Source organism: Heterodontus francisci, chromosome 1, assembly GCF_036365525.1.
Source record: "Heterodontus francisci isolate sHetFra1 chromosome 1, sHetFra1.hap1, whole genome shotgun sequence".
NCBI lineage: Eukaryota > Metazoa > Chordata > Chondrichthyes > Heterodontiformes > Heterodontidae > Heterodontus > Heterodontus francisci.
Window position 1 is genome coordinate 67,362,992 of NC_090371.1, and position 19,690 is coordinate 67,382,681.

At 41.1% G+C, this 19,690-nt stretch overlaps 1 protein-coding gene across 1 annotated transcript; it reads left to right on the forward strand.

The window, feature by feature from the left end:
- The first annotated feature begins 4,532 nt into the window (after positions 1-4,532).
- On the forward strand, positions 4,533-17,484 carry LOC137369870 (activated RNA polymerase II transcriptional coactivator p15-like). The gene is made up of 5 exons (XM_068031522.1): positions 4,533-4,651; positions 8,155-8,223; positions 10,108-10,221; positions 11,921-12,029; positions 15,890-17,484. Exons 2-5 carry the CDS (start codon positions 8,155-8,157, stop codon positions 15,967-15,969), a joined length of 372 nt encoding a protein of 123 aa, XP_067887623.1. The 5' UTR covers positions 4,533-4,651; the 3' UTR covers positions 15,970-17,484.
- Positions 17,485-19,690: the final 2,206 nt, after the last annotated feature.

A 19,690-nucleotide genomic window follows, 5' to 3' on the forward strand; every position in this document is an offset into this window, starting at 1 on the left:
CTTGGCCCCCCTATTTCTCATCTCCATGCTGCTCCTTGGAGATATCAACCGAAAACAGAGTTAGTTTGCATATGAACACTGACGACATCCAGCTCTACTTCACCCCCCACCTCTCTCAATTCCTCCATTGTGTTAAATTATCAGACTGCTTAACTGACATCCTGTACCAGATGAGCAAAATTTCCTCAAATTAAACATTGGGAAGACTGAAGGCATTATCTTTGGTCCCTGCTGCAAACTCCATTCCCCAGCGAATAACTCTATCCTTTCTCTCTGCAACTGCCTGAGGCTGACCATACTGTTCGCAACCTTGGTGTCATATTTGACCCCAAGATGAGCTTCCAACCACTTATCCATGTCATCATTAAAACTGCCTATTTCCACCTCTGTAACATTGCCCGACTTCGTCTCTGCTTCAACTCATCTTCTGCTGAAACCTTCATCAGTGGCTTTGTTATCTCTAGACTTGACTATTCCAATACACTCCTGATTGACTTCACACATTCTTTCTTCCATAAATTTGAGGTCATCCAAAACTCTGCTGCCCATATCCTTACTCATACCATCCCGTTCACCTCTCACCCCTGTTGTTGCTGACTTACATTGGCTTCCATTCAAGCAACACCTTGATTTTAAAATTCACATCTTTGTTTTCAAATCCTTCCATGGCCTTGCCTCTCCTCATATCTGTAATCTGTAATCTCCTCCAGCCCCACAACCATTAATCTAATTCTGGTCTGTTGAGCATTCCTAATTTTAATTGCTCCACCATTGGTGGCTGTGCCTTCAGCTGCCTCGACCCTAAGCTCCAGAAACATCTGCATCTGTTTACCTCTCTTTCCTCTTTTAAAGAGGCTCCTCAAAACTTACCCCTTTGACCAAACATTTGGCCATCTGACCTGATATGTGGCTGTGTCAAATTTTGCTTCAAAGGCTCCTGTGACGTTTCTTGGGATGTTTTATTAAGTTAAAGGTTCTATATAATATACTAGAAAAGATCGGATGTCCACCAAAGCTACTAAGTATCATCACCTCATTCCATGACAATATGAAAGGCACAATTCAACATGGTGGCTCCTCATCAGAGCCCTTTCCTATCCTGAGTGGTGTGAAACAGGGCTGTGTTCTCGCACCCACACTTTTTGGGATTTTCTTCTCCCTGCTGCTTTCACCTGCGTTCAAATCCTCTGAAGAAGGAATTTTCCTCCACACAAGATCAGGGGGCAGGTTGTTCAACCTTGCCCGTCTAAGAGCGAAGTCCAAAGTACGGAAAGTCCTCATCAGAGAACTCCTCTTTGCTGACGATGCTGCTTTAACATCTCACACTGAAGAGTGCCTGCAGAGTCTCATCGACAGGTTTGCGGCTGCCTGCAATGAATTTGGCCTAACCATCAGCCTCAAGAAAACGAACATCATGGGGCAGGGCGTCAGAAATGCTCCATCCATCAATATTGGCGACCACGCTCTGGAAGTGGTTCAAGAGTTCACCTACCTAGGCTCAACTATCACCAGTAACCTGTCTCTAGATGCAGAAATCAACAAGCGCATGGGTAAGGCTTCCACTGCTATGTCCAGACTGGCCAAGAGAGTGTGGGAAAATGGCGCACTGACACGGAACACAAAAGTCCGAGTGTATCAGGCCTGTGTCCTCAGTACCTTGCTCTACGGCAGCGAGGCCTGGACAACGTATGCCAGCCAAGATCGACGTCTCAATTCATTCCATCTTCGCTGCCTTCGGAGAATACTTGGCATCAGGTGGCAGGACTATATCTCCAACACAGAAGTCCTTGAAGCGGCCAACACCCCCAGCTTATACACACTACTGAGTCAGCGGCGCTTGAGATGGCTTGGCCATGTGAGCCGCATGGAAGATGGCAGGATCCCCAAAGACACATTGTACAGCGAGCTCGCCACTGGTATCAGACCCACCGGCCGTCCATGTCTCCGCTATAAAGACGTCTGCAAACGTGACATGAAATCGTGTGACATTGATCACAAGTCGTGGGAGTCAGTTGCCAGCATTCGCCAGAGCTGGCGGGCAGCCATAAAGACAGGGCTAAATTGTGGCGAGTCGAAGAGACTTAGTAGTTGGCAGGAAAAAAGACAGAGGCGCAAGGGGAGAGCCAACTGTGCAACAGCCCCGACAAACAAATTTCTCTGCAGCACCTGTGGAAGAGCCTGTCACTCCAGAATTGGCCTTTATAGCCACTCCAGGCGCTGCTTCACAAACCACTGACCACCTCCAGGCGCGTATCCATTGTCTCTCGAGATAAGGAGGCCCAAAAGAAAGAAAAAAGAATAATTACACGTTGTTGTTGTTGTTGCTAAGTTAGAGCTAGGGTCCTCTATGCTCATTGCCAGTGATAGGAAGCTGTCTAGCAGGCCAGCCAATGCACCATGCATCTTGGTATGCATGCCCATCAGCATTCTTCTATGTTGCTCCACCGAGGTCCTTCTCTGAATCCTCTACAACTGTACCCATCTGTGACCTCTCCCTCCAGTGAGCTGGCAAACATCCTTTCTTTACCCCTGGCGTCTTGCAGGCTGCTCATACCTGGATGACTTATCGTGTGCTGAACCCAACTCTACACTAGCTTCCAAAGTATGTGCCGTGCCAGTATCTGAGCTGATGATTGCGTGTGTCAGATCAAGTGATGGGGGACTCTCCATTAGTACAGTGATGTTGAGCTCTTTCCTCCTCAGGTGACACTTCTTGGGTGTCTGAAAGCAGAGACTCAAGGGGAAGGTTGATGTGAGGGAAGTGGGTTGGGGTGGGAACCAAGAGGCCCATGGTCACACTATCAGCTAGTTGCTCATCATGCCAGTTAGCAGCATGAGAGTATGCTGGAAGTTGAGAAGAGGCATAAGAGAGGAACATGGCATTGTCCTCAATGTTCTCAGTGATGTCGGATGCCACTGGCCCCATGATGCAGACAAACATCTCCACAGGGCTCAGTTGATGCAGGTGTCCTCAATCCCCTGTCTGTTTCCTTCTATTGTGTGGCACCTTGTCCTGCAAGAGAGAGGTCATAATGTCAATGGTTCCATAGCATGGTGTTTGGATGATGTGCCTGCCAAAACTGAATAGCTGGAGGTATGTGGAGGCAGTGAGATCTGCGTGTGGGGCTGTCAGATGTGGTAGATATGTGTGGTTGTCCGACTGTTATGCATGAATCCTGAGTGTCAGGGAGTGCTGCTGGGTAAGTGATGGAGGATGTGGCGTATTGAGCAGCGTGAGAGGTTAGTGGTGTGGAGCGGAGGAGATGTCATTTGAAGATGCATTCACTGACGCTGACCAACTACGTGAGGTCAATGGACTTCTTATGGCACTGCTGCCAGATCCTTGGGTTCAGACTCTAGGAGTTGACTTTCCTGGCCACCTACTCCCAATTCCTTCTGAGGGTGATCCTTGAGGGTCTCCTCCTGTCCAACTCCACCACTAATGCTTCCAGTGCAGCATCTGTCACTCTGGAACCCTCTCTGCCCTGGAGTTCAGTTTGTCATAATTTAAATTTCAGCAATATTGTTCAATGCAGCTTCTTGCGAGAAACAGCCTGTCTTTAAGAAGACAAGCCTGGCTGAACCATGTGATTTGCTAACAGTGCTGCCTGGTCCTCACTTCAAAGCTCAGAGGCCACAGACAGTGTTGGAGAGATCAGTTCGGGAGCTGCTTGGGACAATGCTATAATCCTGCAGATGAGGTTTGCTTGCTGCCCACCTCAATCTGAACAGGCTGGGAAGGTTACAAAATACGAACCTCACATCCAGCAAATGGGGTCATCCAATTTCTAGCTTGCATATCAGTGAGGATTCTTCAATTTGATTGGTTGACAAGCCACACTACTGCTTGCGCTGGTCACACACACCAGAGATCCCCTGTAGAGGAGACTGATCTGGATCAGACATTTGGTGACACTAAGTTTCTGCTCAAAAGCTCGCAAATCCTTTGTGGGCAGCTGTCAGCGCAATGAACGGCAAATATCGTTCTGTCGCAGCTGACCGCAAATTCTGTGTTTTCAGATTATGTTGCTGAGAGATGGCACATAAATGTGTATAGGAGGAAGTACAATTCTTGGAGGACTGCAGTAACAGTGTGGGAACAGGAAGAAAAGCCATTGCAGAAGATTCTCTGTCTATGATTGGATAGATAGAAATGGAACCAGGTAAGGGCACTCCCACCCATCTGCAAAATGGAGAAGAGGGTGATGTGTGACCAGCCAGATAAAGTGCCAAGATTTTCCTGTTGGTGTAGTTTATGTATCTAAATTATACTCATTTGTCTTTATAATCGCTATAAATGCAATATTTTAGTCTGGATAGGCCCATTTTTTCCACTTTATGGGGGAATTTGCAAACATGGCATCAGTTCTGAACAAGGAAGCACTTACTCACTTGTGCCAAACCAGTCAGTTAAAGCATTAGCCTGGGCCCCAAGCCATTCACAATGGGACCTTTGTTGTCCCAGATTCGTGGGATGGACTTCAATTCCCAGCATTCCAGGGGGTAACCACCGGAGGTGACGTGCTCCCAGCGGCCCAATCGCGCGAGCAGTGGCCGTTGGGGAAAAGCTGGGAGCAGAGAAGCGCGTTTGATTGTTGCTGCGCGTGAGTGAGTGAGCACTGAAACTGCCGGCGAGAAAAACCTCATCAACGTATGTATTTCGATTGTAAGATAGGTGAATAGGACGCTCGGTTTCTGATTTTGTTTTTTCCGTGCGGTGTTGGATTTTTTTTTCTGTTTTTTTTTATTCGGGCCTTGGAAGAAGCCAGCACGCTGAATTGAAAGCTGAGCGCAGCCAATGGGAAGCGCGGCTGAGTGGGTTGCTAGGCGGATTCACCAATCAGCGCGCAGTGGGGGTCAGACTTCCTTCTGCTGATAACCAAGTGCGTTGTTTCGGTCTCGGATTGAAATAAAATGGGAGCCGCAGTCACAGCCGAGCCGAGAACACGGCAACTCCCTAGTGCGGCCCAGAGGGAGTGGCACAATACCACGGAATGCCTTCATTTTACAAAGCAATTTATAATAGAATAATTCGGTAAAAAGCTAGTAAAGGGACACGAACTAAAAATGAATAAGTGGAATTTATGATTCTGGCTGGCGAACCAGCCGTAAGGCGAACGGTTAGATTTTTGATAATTTCAAAATTAATAGCGAAATTTAGTGTTACCGTTTAAATTTAAAATGATTAAGGCGCTTGTATTGTTTATAGAGAGACTACATGAACCTGTGTATCGGTTTTATGCTTCAGTACCATTAATTTGCAATACAAAAGCCATATATTGCCTAACAATGACTCACTCCAAAAGTATGCCCCCTGTCAATCACATGGCTTTCCTGCTTCAATATGTTTGTTTTAGCCATGTGAACGCCTGTCCTTGGTTCTGTACACTGGCAAAAGAGTTGCAAGGTTGTTGAGGTCCCAGTCCCACGAGGAATTTCACAGAATCGTTACAGCGCAGAAGGAGACCATTCAGCCCATTGTGTCTGCACCAGCTCTCAGAATGAGCAGCTCACCTAGTGCCACTCCCTGGCCGCCTCCTGTAATCCTGCACGCTCATTCTTTTCATATAACACAAGTTTTTCCTCATGTTGCTTTTGCTTGTAACAATTGTTTTAAATCTGTGCTCTCTCGTTTTTGATCCTTTCACTAGTGGGACCAGTCGTCTACTCTGCCCAGACCCCTCGTGATTTTGAATACCTCTATCAGATCTCCACTCGCCCTTCTCCTCCAAGGAAAACAGTCCCAACTTCTCCAATCTACCTTCATAACTGAAGTTCTTAATCCCTGGAACCATTTTCGTGAATCTTTTCTGCACCCTCTCTAACACCTTCACATCATTCCTAAAGTTCAGTGCCCAGAACTGGCCAAACTAGTGTCTTAACCAAGTTCAACATAACCTCCTTGCTCCTGTACTCTGTCCCTATTAATAAAGCTCATGATACTGTATGCTTTATTTACCGCTCTCTCAACCTGTCCTGCCACCTTCAATGACTTATGTGTATATAGGTCTTTCTGCTCCTGGACCCTGTTTAGAATTGTACCCTTTATGTTATGCTGTCTCTCAATTTCTTCCTACCAAAATGCATCACTTCACATTCCTCCACATTGAACTTCATCTGCCACCTATCTGCTCATTCCACCAACTTGTCAATGTCCTTTTGGAGTTCTACACTATCCTGCTGACAGTTCACAATGCAGCAGAAAAAGAAGGATCCCAACACTGATCCCTGGGGAACGTCACTCCATACCTTTCTCCAGCTGGAAAAGCATCCATTAACCACGACTCTTTTTTGTCACTTAGCCAATTCTGTATCCATGTTGCTACTGTCCTGTTTATTCTGGAATTTGTGTGCATAATGCAGGCTAACACTGAGGGGCTGCTGAGCTTTTGAAAGTGGTGAGATGTTAAACTTTGCCTCAGCCTGCACGTGGAGCTGGAGATAAAAGATCGTGTAGTATTATTTAAAGAGTAGAGGGTTTTCTTGATGTCCTGGCCAACATTTATTTTCAGCAGACCAGAAAATTGATTATATGATCATTCATTCATGGGACCTTATGTGCAATTTGAGTTGGCAGACTGTAACTAGTGCTGCATGGATCATTGTTGGGGCCTCAAGTATTTACAATCCATATTAATGAGTTAGACAAAGAGACCGAGAGTGATGTATCATCAGCAAACTTAGCTTACGTTCCCACCTAACTTGGTATCTATGAGGAGGATAGAGGTTGCAGATATAGATAGGGGTAAGTGAGTGGACAACAAGGTGACAGATGGAGTATAATGTGGGGAAGTGTGAGGTTATTCACTTTGGTAGTAAGAATAGAAAAGCAAAATATTTTTTTAAAAGGTGTGAAACGTTTGACTCTTCAGAGACTTGGGTGTGCTGGTACAAGGAACACAATTAGCGTGCAGGTACAGCAAGCAATTAAGGCAAATGACATGTTGGACTTTATTGCAAGGGAATTGGAGAACACATCCTGCTTCATTTGTATAGGACACTGGTGCAGTTTGGTGTTAGAACTGTTGCTTTTCATGATCTTTATTAACTATCTGAAGTTTTTGGAGGAGCTGTCTGAAACTTCACAGATGATGTAAAGATTTGTACAAATGTTAGAAACTTGGATGAAAAAAAAACTACTACAGTGAGATCCAGAGGTGATGGCGGGAGAGTGGGCCTATGTCATTGAATATAGGAAAACGTAGAGTTAATTATCTGATATCACGCTCAGTTGCCCCAGGACTGGGACAGGCTCAATGGACCAGCCAGTCTTTTCCTGTCCTTCATTTATATAGTTAAGTTTTCTTTTCTCCAAGTGTAGCTATGATACTAATGCTATGATGTATCAATTATAAATAAATATCACAATATGATACCAGTGTCAGAATTTTTGTATTAACCTGTGTTGACTTCGGAGAACTACGATAAACATTAGTGGCAGAGAGCTCATTGTATTTTTGGTGAAATTAGGTGTTTCGTTCGCTCGAGAAAAATGAGACGGAAATGGCAATTGCCATTAAATTGTGTGTGTTCTAGTAATTATGTATATAATCTACCCTGTCTCATTGGGTAGAAAATACTAACAACCAAAAGCACACAACTGAGTATAGATTGACACTCAAGAACACATGAAGGAAAGTAGAAAAGGACCAACTGACTGGCCTGCCATTTTCGCGCCCCCCTCCCCTCATCTGTAAGAGGCAGTATTCAAGAATGGAAGTGGGAAATCGAGACAACTAATGGTTTTCTTAACATACATGCCTTTCGACCAAAGTTTAGGTTCTTTTTTTGTTTCTAGTTTTTAAGACTTTACAATTTTCTATATTAAAGATGCTACGTAAATGAAATCTATTGTTGAAGGCAAGCTAGTGTGGAGAAAAATGAATTTTGTTTCTGTAGCAGAGGTCAGCAATGCATTGACTTAACCACACACTCCTGTACTTGTCCTGTCTGTGTGGCAGAAGTCTGAAGTACAGTATTGTGTTGCTTTATTTGGACCAGTAACTAGAAATAGACTTTGTCTCCATCAAATATCCTGTATCATAATGGATGGATTTTGTATTTTTCTGATGGGCTTTCTTTGAAGAAATTAAGATATATAATTTTCTTCATATCTTGAAATTTGATTTAAAATTACTTTTCAAAAAAAAACAGATGCCTAAGTCAAGGGAAGTTGTTTCTACGAGCTCAGACAGCGAATCGGATAGTGAAGTTGATCAAAAGGTAAGACAAAATATGTTACTGAATGTTATTTTACAAGCTTATGAGGTTTTATATAGCTGAGGTTATTTATGTACAAATAACTTAGGTCATTCAGTAGATTTTTTTATCTAACGGAAGAAACAAACTTGTTCAATTTTTGATTGTAGTATGTTACAATACACTTCAGGAAATTGGTACTGAGCTATCTTTTCTTGAATTTAAAGCACCATCACTGTTAAGCCATTAAATGTTGTCATTGTGAATATAGATGGGATAATTTCAATTCAAAACAGCTCTTTGCTACCTAGTAAGACATTCCCATTACAATTTCTTCACTGCTGTACTAAATTTTGAGAATGACTCTTGGTTCCAGACTGACATCTGCAAGTGAAGTATGTCAACCAGCTGGATTTATTGAAGTAAATTATTGGAGCCCATGACTTTTCATGGGGTTCTGGAGGAGCAATTGAAAATTATCTTTTCCTTCCCAGACTAGCTCCTTCTCCCTGACCTTCAACAAAGTAACAGCTTGGATTTCGTGGTAAACGACGCTTGCTGCTGACCTCAAAGCTGTCTACAAAGATCTTGTGACCTCTCTGGCATGGATTTCCCCTTTCTTGACATCAGCTTGAATCTGGTGGCAAATCAGGGGATCACCAGGCTTTCAGCAACAGTGATGCTCTCAAACAGCCAATCACATTTGAAGTATTTTTATAGCGAGCAAACCAGGAGGTTAAAGGCAGTAAATCTTTGACTTTTATTCCACACTCAAATTTTCAATTAAATGATTTGGGCAAATACAAGGGATTAAGGTAGAAGCCGAAATATACTTTTTAAAAGGAAAAAGTTATTTAAAAAATTTGAATTACTTTAATGGAGAAATTTTACATTCCACAAATGTTAAATTAGTTTTCCAGGGCCAGAGGGGTTTTTCAGTAGTAATTATGAACTTAGTACACTGTTTAAAAACCCAGTTACACCTTTTTCAGCGAGATGTAACTTTTTCAAGGGTTTTTACAGCAAGACTAATAATGTAAAAAGGCCAAGTTCTCATCAATTCATTGATTTTTTAAAACTTGATTTGCAGTTTGAGAGGATTTCAGCACACGCTCTGGAAAAGCAGCCAAGTGCTGACAGAAGCTTCTGGAATTGCATGTGCAGACAACAGACATTGCTGTCTGTTGCAGAGGAGTATTGACGGCGAATGTTAACAGTTTTGCCATTTATTACTACTGAAAAATTCGGCCCTTATTTTTTAATCCCTCTCTCATATAATTGTTATTCCCTGTGACCTCAACACAATTTAAACAGTTACAAATGATGCAGATGCGAGTATATTTGCAACAACACTAAAATGCCCCATTTATTCGAGTGAGCCACTAACCTAGGGAATACAAAGTAAAGGGATATAGTACAATTTTTTTCCATGCAAGCATGCATTTAGCATGTGATTCGAATGTAGTATAGGTATCATTGGATATGACAGCTGTTCATACCAACCAGTTATAGTTAAATGAGAATTGGATAATCATCTGACCTAGATTCACTCTTATACAATTGGCAATTTAGCTGTACTCTGCATTCAAAATAGGGTAGTCTACATTTTAAAAGATTGCAGGTGAGAAGTTGTTCTGGTAAGAATTGGAAACAAATAATCCTGGCTCAATCTGGAATTCTAATGCTAACTGAGCGGGAAAGTAAAACTTGAATTAGTGCAGTAAATACTATTTTGTAATAGGTTGCTAGTTTTAAGGATTGATAAAGCCCTAAGCGAACTTGAAATAGAAAACTTTAGCAACAAGAAAACTCGTGTTTTTGTATTTTGCCCTTTGTTCCCCTCCCTTCTCTTCCATATCCTTATTTGAAAGTTAACTTCTGTAATACATTCCTGGATTTATTTTACAGGCGAAGAGAAAGAAGTCACCTACAGTAGAGAAACCAGTCAAAAAGCAAAAAAGTGGAGAAAGTTCTGGGGGTGCAAAATGCACCAAGAGTGACAAAGATGATAACCTATTTCAGGTGTGTTCTTGCTGTTGCAACATAATTCAAGCTGTAGGACTGATACTGCTGGCTTTTTAAAGCAGTTATAGTGTACAATGTATATGGTTTATCCTAAATACTGGCTTGTTGGAGACCGATAAACTCAATTCTTTTGAATGATGTCCTTGTGGTATGCTGATGTTTCAGTTCACTGCGACCAGGTTCAGTGTGGGTGGGGAGGAAAAGGAAGTATTTTTCTCTGGACTCCACAGGTGATCATTAGGTAACAGCCCAGAGTTGGCCAGTAGGAGGGAATGAGATGGTTCTGATGGAGTACTTGGGTGAAGAACTTAGTCTTATCCATGCCTTTTTCTTTCAAGAAATAGACCTCTGTTTCTAAGTAATTTAAAGCTTTTTTACTTAACTGTTGTCCTGCTACCTATGACTACTATCTATACAGTGTTTAGGAATTAAATAGTGTATATCACTTAAAATCTGGTGTCCCAATATTGATTTGATTTTAGTTTTTAAGTTTAGGAATCATTGTGGGGAGGGGGAGTTAACCCCCCCCCCCCCCCCCCCCAATCAAAAGATGCAGAGGTTGACTCCTTAGTCGGTATTTGTGTGTATTGGTAACCAAGATAGCAACAAATTTGACCAAGTACCCAGGAGGATTATTATTTGCATATTTAAGTAACTGAATTGGTGCAGTTATGACTCATTCATATCCAATTGAATCTAGATCATAATCTATGATTAGTTTCCTGCACTATTGATACAATGTACATTTACTGTTTTCAATCCACTGTATTAATGGTTGTATGATTATACATACTGCTTTCATGTCCATTGTAGTACGATTATGCAGTTTGAAGTCAATGTTTGATGTGTGTCTTAGACACTGGCGGGTAAGTGTCTGTATATCTTTCATGGTAATATAGCTGGAATCATAAATTGTATTTTCTAAAATGAGAATTTTCTAAAACTGATCCATATATCAATTTTAATATTCTAATACATTTATATGGTTTTTCCATTTGTCAGAACAGCAATGGAAATTAGAAATTCATTAGCCCCATGTGCTAAGTAATTGAACATTGGCTTGCTGGTGAAGGCTGCTGTGTTTCTTGCCTGTCAAGTGAAAGGCTGAAATGCTCACTCCCAGCCTGCACAATACAGCAAGATCATTTTTCTATGATTAGTTAGTGAGACAATATTTTGAAAATTAGTGACTTGAACTGGTTGGAGTTGCAAGTTCCCTGTCTTTTGCTCCCCAACCTTATTTTTTGAGTGAAGAGCAATACAGTTAATTTTACCTCCATTTATCCTGATCTGGAAAACAATTGAATTAGCTACACAGTGGGTATGCTAGACAGAATAATAACATAAACTTGTCTATACTTCCATTTCTTTAAGAGCCAAGCTCCTTTAACTGTCATTGTAATTAATTTGTTTTTGCTCATGGTTATGAAACATATCTTTCATTGTAAGCTGAAAAGAAATCACTGTTGTAAATATCAACACTTGATTTTGGATGGAGTTTGCTGAGCTGGCCAAATACATCACTAATGTTTTCAATAAATTATCTAACTGGTTCAATTATGCTTTGCAGTATTAGTAACATGTTTTGAAATTGCTTTATCTGAACTAAGGAGTTTCATATGAAGGTGCTCATTGCTGATATATAGTCACTCGAAGTTGTGTTAATCAGGCAGCTGGCAATTTTATATATTGACAGATTGGCAGAATGAGATACGTCAGTGTGCGTGAGTTCAAAGGTAAAGTTCTGATTGATGTCAGAGAATACTGGATGAACCAAGATGGTGAAATGAAGCCTGGGAAGAAAGGTAAATATGTCTGTTATTAGATGTATGTTGGCAAAATAGGAACGAGGGCACAAATTTAAGGTAATGATCTTAACTGATTGGATTTGGTGGAGAAAAACGTCAGTTCAGATTGGTGGGCTGTTTGGTTTCTGTGCTGTAATATTTTGTTTCACTACATGCTTGGAAATATAAAATCACTGGGCATTGATGACAAAACGTCTGGAATAATATCACTAAATGCCATTTTGGACTGGTCTGTTGCTGCTATACTAAGCCATGTGGCACATTTATGTAAGACTGCTAACAGTTGATGTATGGTAATTCTGTAACGAACAACATGTCAGGTTTTTGTGGGTCCCAAGAGAGGGAGGCCCTAAAAACAAGCTTTTCTTTATATTGCTGTTCTCCAGTGACAAACCACAAGCTTAAGAAAAGAAAAATGTTCTCCGGCTGCATATCTTTATCTTAAACGAGTACAACATGGAAGAAAACTATTCGGGGCGTTACATGGGCTCTTTTTGTAGAGCAGTTACTTCCAGTCTACTCTTTTCCCCGTATCCATGCAAATATTTTTCCTTTAAGTATTTATCCAGTTCCCTTTTGAAAGCTACTATTGCATCTATCCACCGCACTTTCAGTCGTTGCATTCCAAATCCTAACCACTCGTTGCATAAAAAATGTTTTTCCTTGTATCACCTCTAATTCATTTGCCAGTCACTTGACCTCTAACCTGTAGGAACCAGTTACCAAAGTAAGGTGTCCTTAGTTGTATTCAAAACATTTAAGTACTGCCCAAGGCTAAATAAACTTTAAAATGTTTTTCATCCTGGTGAATCTTCTCCACTCAATAATATTTGATTCTGTGATACAAACTAAATAGCTGGGTCCTGGTTTCGAGTTCAGTCTTTCTTTACTGGGATGCAACAAAAAAATTGGAAATCTTAAAAGGAAATGCACAGCAAAGACAAGATAACCTTTGGATATATGCCCCTTCAGTTCTGAAACTTTAACTTGCAATTTCTCTTAATGGATTCTGTTATCCTTTCTATGATATATTGATGTATGAAGATGTTTATGCTTCATGGAATGGTTAGATATGGCTTTTTCCAACAATATTGGCATGGGGAGTGAGCATTGTGGAACACCCCTCTATAAATAATCATTGATAGTAAAGCAAACACAAGTTGTTTTGTTTTCCTGTAGGAGAAATCAAATTAATGGGAGGGTGGAAAGAGAAGAAAGATTTTGCTCCCTGATAGCTCAGATTAATTCAGCAAGGAGATTACAGAGAGGTGCAAAAATTATAGGGTAGTTAGAATGGGGGACTTTAATTATCCAAAAATAGACTGGGATAGTAGTAGTGTAAAGGGCAGTGAGGGGCAAAAATTCCCAGAGTGTGTTCAGGAAAATTTTCTACAGCAGTATGTTTCTAGTCCAATGAGAAAGGAGGCACTGCTAGACTTGGTTCTTGGGAATGAGGTAGGCCAAGTGGATCAAGTATCAGTCGGAGATCATTTGGGGGGCAGTGATCATTGTATCATAAGGTTTAGGTGAACTATGGAAAAGGACAAAGAACAATCCACGGTAAAGGCCTGCTCAGGTCGGGAAAAAGAACCCGACACAAACTCGACCGAATCATAGCGGACCTGGCCCAAGTCCCTCCAATTTTGACCCGGCCCGGCCATCCCTTTACTTAGCTGTGGACTCGGAACCTCCCAGAAGCTGCAGTGCATGCGTGATGATGTCATAGTGACGTCAGTCGCTCACTGCGCAGACTCAGTTTTGTCCCAGACTCCCAACTTAGGTAAGTTTTTTTTTTTTAAATTTCAATGCTTACCAGCAGAGCACTTACCGTGTGTATCCAGCCCGACCTGGACTCGACCCGACCCAAGCCCAAAAGCCAGATCCGGAAGAGGGGCCCGACTTGACCCAAACCTGACACGTCGGGTTCGGGTTGGGCAGCGGCCCTTTAATCCAGGGTAAGAATAATTAACTGGGGGAAAGCCAACTTCAATGGGGTAAGAACGGAGCTGGGGTGAATAAGTTGGTCAAAGGTTGGCAGGAAAAACGGTAGCTGAGCAATGGACTCCCTTCAAAGAAGGTTTTAAAAAAAGGGTGTAACGATAAGCCTGGCAACTACAGGCCAGTCAGTTTAACTTCGGTGGTGGGGAAACTTCTAGAAAGAATAATTTGGGACAAAATTAATCGTCACATGGACAAATGTGGGTTAATTAAAGAAAGCTAGTATGGATTTCTTCAGGCAAAATCATGTTTAACTAACCTGCTGGAATTTTTTGAGGAGGTAACAGAGAGGGTTGATGAGTGTGCTGCAGTTGATGTAGTGTACATGGATTTCACAAGGCATTTGATACAGTGCCACACAACAGACTTGTGAGCAAAGTTATAGCTCATGGAATAAAGGAGGCAGTAGCAACATGGATATGGAATTGACTGAGTGACAGGAAACAGTCGTGGGTAATGGATGTTTTTCGGGCTGGAGGAAGATTTGTAGTGAAGTTCCCCAGGGTTCACTGTTGGGACCCTTTTCCTGATGTATATTAATGACCTAGACCTTGGTATATGGGCCACAGTTTAAAAGATGGCGGATGATATGAAACTTGGAAGCATTGTGAACTGTGAGGAGGATAGTGTAGAACTGCAAAAGAACATAGACAAGTTGGTGGAATGGGCAGATAGATGGCAGATGAAGTTTAATGCAGAGAATATGAAGTGATCCATTTTGGTAGAAAGAACATGGAGCGACAATATAAAATAAAGGGTACAATTCTAAAGGGTACAGGAGCAGAGGGACCTGAGTGTGTATGTGCATAAGTCATTGAAGGTGGCAAGACAGATTGAGAGAGTGGTTAATAAAGCAGACAGGATTCTGGGCTTTATTAGTAGGGGCACAGAATGCAAGAGCAAGGAAGCTATGTTGAACTTGTATAAGACAGCAGTTCCTCCTCAGCTGGAGTATTACGCCCAGTTCTGAGTGCGCAGTTTAGGAAAGATGTGAGGGCATTGGAGAGAGTAAAGATACTTGAGAATGGTTCCAGGGATGAGGAATTTCAGTTATGAAGACAGATTGGAAAAGTTGGGACCGTTTTCCTTGGAGAAGAAAAGACTGAGAGATGATTTGATGGAGGTATTCAATATCATGAGGGGTCTGGTCAGAGCAGATAGGGAGAAACTGTTCTCATTCGTGAAAGGATCGAGAACGACAGGGCACAGATTTAAAGTAATGAGTAAGAGAAGCAAAAGCTACATGAGGAAAAACTTTTTCACATGAGTGGTTAAGGTCTGGAATGTGCTGCCTGAGAATGTGGTGGAGGCAGTTTCAATTGAAGCATTCAAAAGGGAATTAGACTCTTATGAAAAGGAAGAAGTTGCATGGTTACAGGGAGAAAGGGGGGAAATGGCATTAGGTGAATTGCTCTTTTCGAGAGTCAGTGCAGACACGATGGGCCGAATGGCTTCCTGCACTGTAACGATTGTGTGATTCTCTGAAGTTGTTGAACTGTGTTGACCAATAATTGCGATTGTAATGTTAAGAATCATTTACTAATTATTCAACAACCCCAGGGGGAAGTGCAGAAATGTGAACTTCAGTTTGGGGCATAATCTGACTAGTATGCTACCATTCAAAAAGCCTGGCAGCACCTAATGTCATGGTGCACACATAAGTAATGACTATGTAAACAAGCTACTGTAGGGTGAGTGGTATCCTGGGAACTATACCCTGCAAGGAGTCAATACCTTCAGAAGGAATAGATTTGATGGGCAAAAAGGTCTCAACAGTTGTATAAAATGTGTTTCATAACTTAGTAAGCTTTGATTCTCATTTCTTTCCTTCCCCCGCCCCCCCTCCATCCCAAATTTAGGAATCTCTTTATTACCAGACCAGTGGAATCAACTGAAGGAAATGATTCCTGACATTGATGATGCACTAAAAAGGTTATAGAATATCCATACAAGAATGTACCCTGCTTTTTGTCATTGAACTTGTCCATCTTTAACATTTACTTAAGTTTTCTAAAAGAAGAAATTAAGCTTGTTTGTATTGTAATGTTCATAATGTGACTGTTTTATGTATATGCAGTACATCCCAGCTTTCATATTTTTAAAAACTAAGGGGTACACTATTTAGAAAAGTGGTATGGGATTTGTTTTTAGTGTTAAAATTACATTTTTGTTTCCTGATTTGATGTTTAGCAATTACCATATCATGTCTATAGAATGTTGCTTATATTCTGAGCTCGTAGATACAAATATTTTCAAGAACAACTTAAATTCATGCAGCTCTGCCAAGATTTTTTTTTGAGTAGGGTTCAATTTTGAATCCTGTGGCTATTTCAGATTGGCATTTTTAGCTTTTTTTTTCAGTGGCCTTGTGGGTAAATGCACCATCAGGTGTAGCAATAAACCATAGAGGCCAGAAGATCCCAGGGTTGATTTGTGGTTTGTTCTGTGTTAGCTGAGCTGATCTTAGCTACAACAACAGTTGGGCCACTACAATTTGCCTCTGTGCCCTGGAATAGGAAAGGTGAAAGTCAGTCAGGGTTTCCACTTGTGATTGCCATTCACTATCCACTACTACAGATTAATTTTCCAAATGTCAGTTGAGGGTTGGGTTAAGCTTATCTGTGTTGCTGTCCATGGTTGGTTCTGTTTGAAGCAATTGAATGGCATCTTGAATGAGTTGTCAAAGAGCTACCAGTGTCTGGAACCCCACTCCAATAAGAGTTGGTGTCTTCAGGAGGGCTGGGTGGGGTTGAAGAAAAAACATTACATATCACCAATACAATGGGGATAATTTGATAGTGCCATATTGTTTGACTTTGTTTTTTGTTTTGGAAATAAAAAGTGTATTGTACGTTTAAGCTTTTCCATTGAGCTTCTGATAGTCCCGATATGCCATGTTTTTCCACAGGTGGGGAGGATGGATGATGTAGTGTGTGGTTCCTCCACAATTAACCAAAATTAGCTCTGTCCTTCACTCAAATATTTGTTGGATTCCATAGTTCAAATAAATTGATTTAGCTGTGGGTTTTTCAAGCTCTCTTTGGATTAGTGAGCACTTAATTGCTTTGTAATAACTAATGGGACTGATGCAGCGAACTGTAACCAATTGTTTAAAAGACAACAGCGATTAGTTTGAAAAGTATATCAATATAACGGTCATTTTGTCCATGATTTTTCAACATTTCCCTCGTCCCTGGTTTGCTCTGAGCGCAACAGTTTAAGTGATGGCTACGAAGGAATAATTTTAATCTGAAAAGTGACTGGTCATCTTATGACCATGTGGGCTCTTGTCACAGTACTTTCATGAGGTACCACTCCCAATTTAATATTTTCACACAGCATGCTTTAACTATTTTCAGTATGCTTTTGTATTTCACCATGTTCACATTTCTCTGATCTGTATTGAAATATGGTAAAGTAAATAAAGCTTTTGCGGCAACTTGTTCTGACTTGACTTTAATGTTAATTCATTGAAGCTCATCACTAAAGAGTTACGTAAACATTTCTTTAAAGCAATCATACTAACCTTGCATTTAAAGAAGTTACTATCATGACCCTTTCAAGGCCACAAGGATGTTTATTTTAGCTTTGGTTCTGTCGACCTACATTAATAATTCACAGAAATTCATTGGAAAGTTGATAGTTAAGCCAAAGTTGAACACCAGTGTCCCACAAGAGGTATTTTCTTTCAATCTCAATTTGCCAAATTTATTATGTAAAATTGAGTGCAACTTTCTTTGTTCGTAATGTTGTGTGGCAGTAATTTGCATGCATGCTGCTTCTATTAGACAGCCAACAGACTGGTTCCTGTTGCCCTGGATGGAGCTAGTAAGGTAGAAATTAAAATTGAAATGGAAACCTATTTGTTTTGACAAATGTTTGCTTTGCTATTTATACATCAAGATTATCTGTAATATTTTTAATGTTGAGCTAAGTGGGATGTTAAAGGGACATCATCTTTGAAATATTTGTTTTCCACACACCAAAACCACACACCTGGTGTTAAAATTAATTAGCTTGTCTCTAGTATGGGATGTCAGAACAATGCACAACTTTCCTGACTCTTTCCCTCAGCAACAAATCTTCGTCACGGTGGTGTCATTCTCAAGTAAGGTATTGGTGCATTTGTGTTTTTGTTTGCAAGCCTCTTGAGATGGTGTCCCTTTCAAATTTCAGTACTATTGGCTTAATTTAAAAACATGCTGAATTAAAATGCCAATTTTGACTGCACATATACTACAATAAAAATTAGTTTGTGGTGAAATTGTGATGGTTAAAGTGACTTTTTACTTGGAATAAATTTCCCATTGGTTAAAATAACATTAGCTGGGGAACAAATGACTTTATTTATGTTCTTCTGTTCCTATGCTGGAAATACTCAGCAGGCCAGGCAGCATCTGTGGAGAACATACAAAATTCGGTGTGATCATGCTGATATTCCATTACAACTGCACTTTCCTGCCCATTGCCCATATCCCTTGATTTCCTGAGACATCAAAAGTCTATCAATTTCAGTTTTTAGTATACTCAACAATGGAGCATCCACAACCCTTTGGGGTAGACGATTCCAAAGTTTCACAACCCTCAGTGAAGAAATTTCTCCTCATCTGAGTCCGAAATGATTGACTCATTATCCTAGATTCCCCAGCCAGAGGAAACAATTTCGGTGTCTACCCTATCAAGCCCTTCAGAATCTTGTGTTTCAATGAGATCACCTCTCATTTTTCTAAATTCGAGTATAGGCACAATTTACACAGCCTCTCATCATAGGACAACCCTCTTGTCCAAAGAACCAATCTAGTGATTCTTCACTGTACTGTCTCCAAGGCATGTATGTCCTTCCTTAGATATGGAGATTAAAACTGCACACAGTGCTCCAGTTGTGGTTTAATCAAACTCCTATACAATTATAGAATAGCTGTCCTTATTCTTGTACTTCAATCCCTTGCAATAAAGGCCAACATGCCATTGGCCTTCCTAATTGCTTGCTGTACCTGCATGCTAACTTTGTGTTCCTTGTTTTAAATCTGACAGCGAGAGATTTTGTTAAGCAAAGATGTTAAGGGATATGGGCCAAAGGCAGGTATATGGAGTTAGGCTGTGGATCAGCCATGATCTCATTGAATGGCAGGATGGGTTCGAGGGGCTGAGGACCTACTCCTGTTCCTATCTTCCTATGTTGTATGAGTACAACCAAGTTCTGCTGAATATCAACATTCAAAAGATTCATGCCTTTTAAAAAATATTCTGTTTTTCTATTACTACCAAATTGAATAATCTCTCACTTCCCCACATACTCCATCTGCCAACTTGTTGCTTACTCAATTAACCTCTCTATATGTCTTTGCAGCCTTTTTTGTGCTTTCCTACTGGGGGAGGGGGGGAAAACAAAAGGGAAGGTTTGTGATCGGGTGAAAGATGAAATAACAAAAGGGATGCTGATGAAAGGAAATGGTAACGGGACAAGTAAAGATTCAAAAGATGGGTCTGGAGGAGGTTTAAATGGGAATAGTAGAATCATCAACAGCTGCTGCCTGGGGAAAATGGGGGCAGAGGTTAGGACTTGAAATTGTTTAACTCTGTTCAGTCCAGAAGGCTGTAAAGTGTGTAATGGAAAGATGTGCTGTTTTTGAGCTTGCGTTAAGAACATAAATAGGAGC

Excerpts from the sequence above, each read along its gene's own strand:
- LOC137369870 (XM_068031522.1), top strand. The coding sequence starts at position 8,155 with ATGCCTAAGTCAAGGGAAGTTGTTTCTACGAGCTCAGACAGCGAATCG. Across the intron at positions 8,224-10,107 it reads ATAGTGAAGTTGATCAAAAG|GCGAAGAGAAAGAAGTCACC; the intron begins GTAAGACAAAAT and ends TTTATTTTACAG. Across the intron at positions 12,030-15,889 it reads AATGAAGCCTGGGAAGAAAG|GAATCTCTTTATTACCAGAC; the intron begins GTAAATATGTCT and ends TCCCAAATTTAG.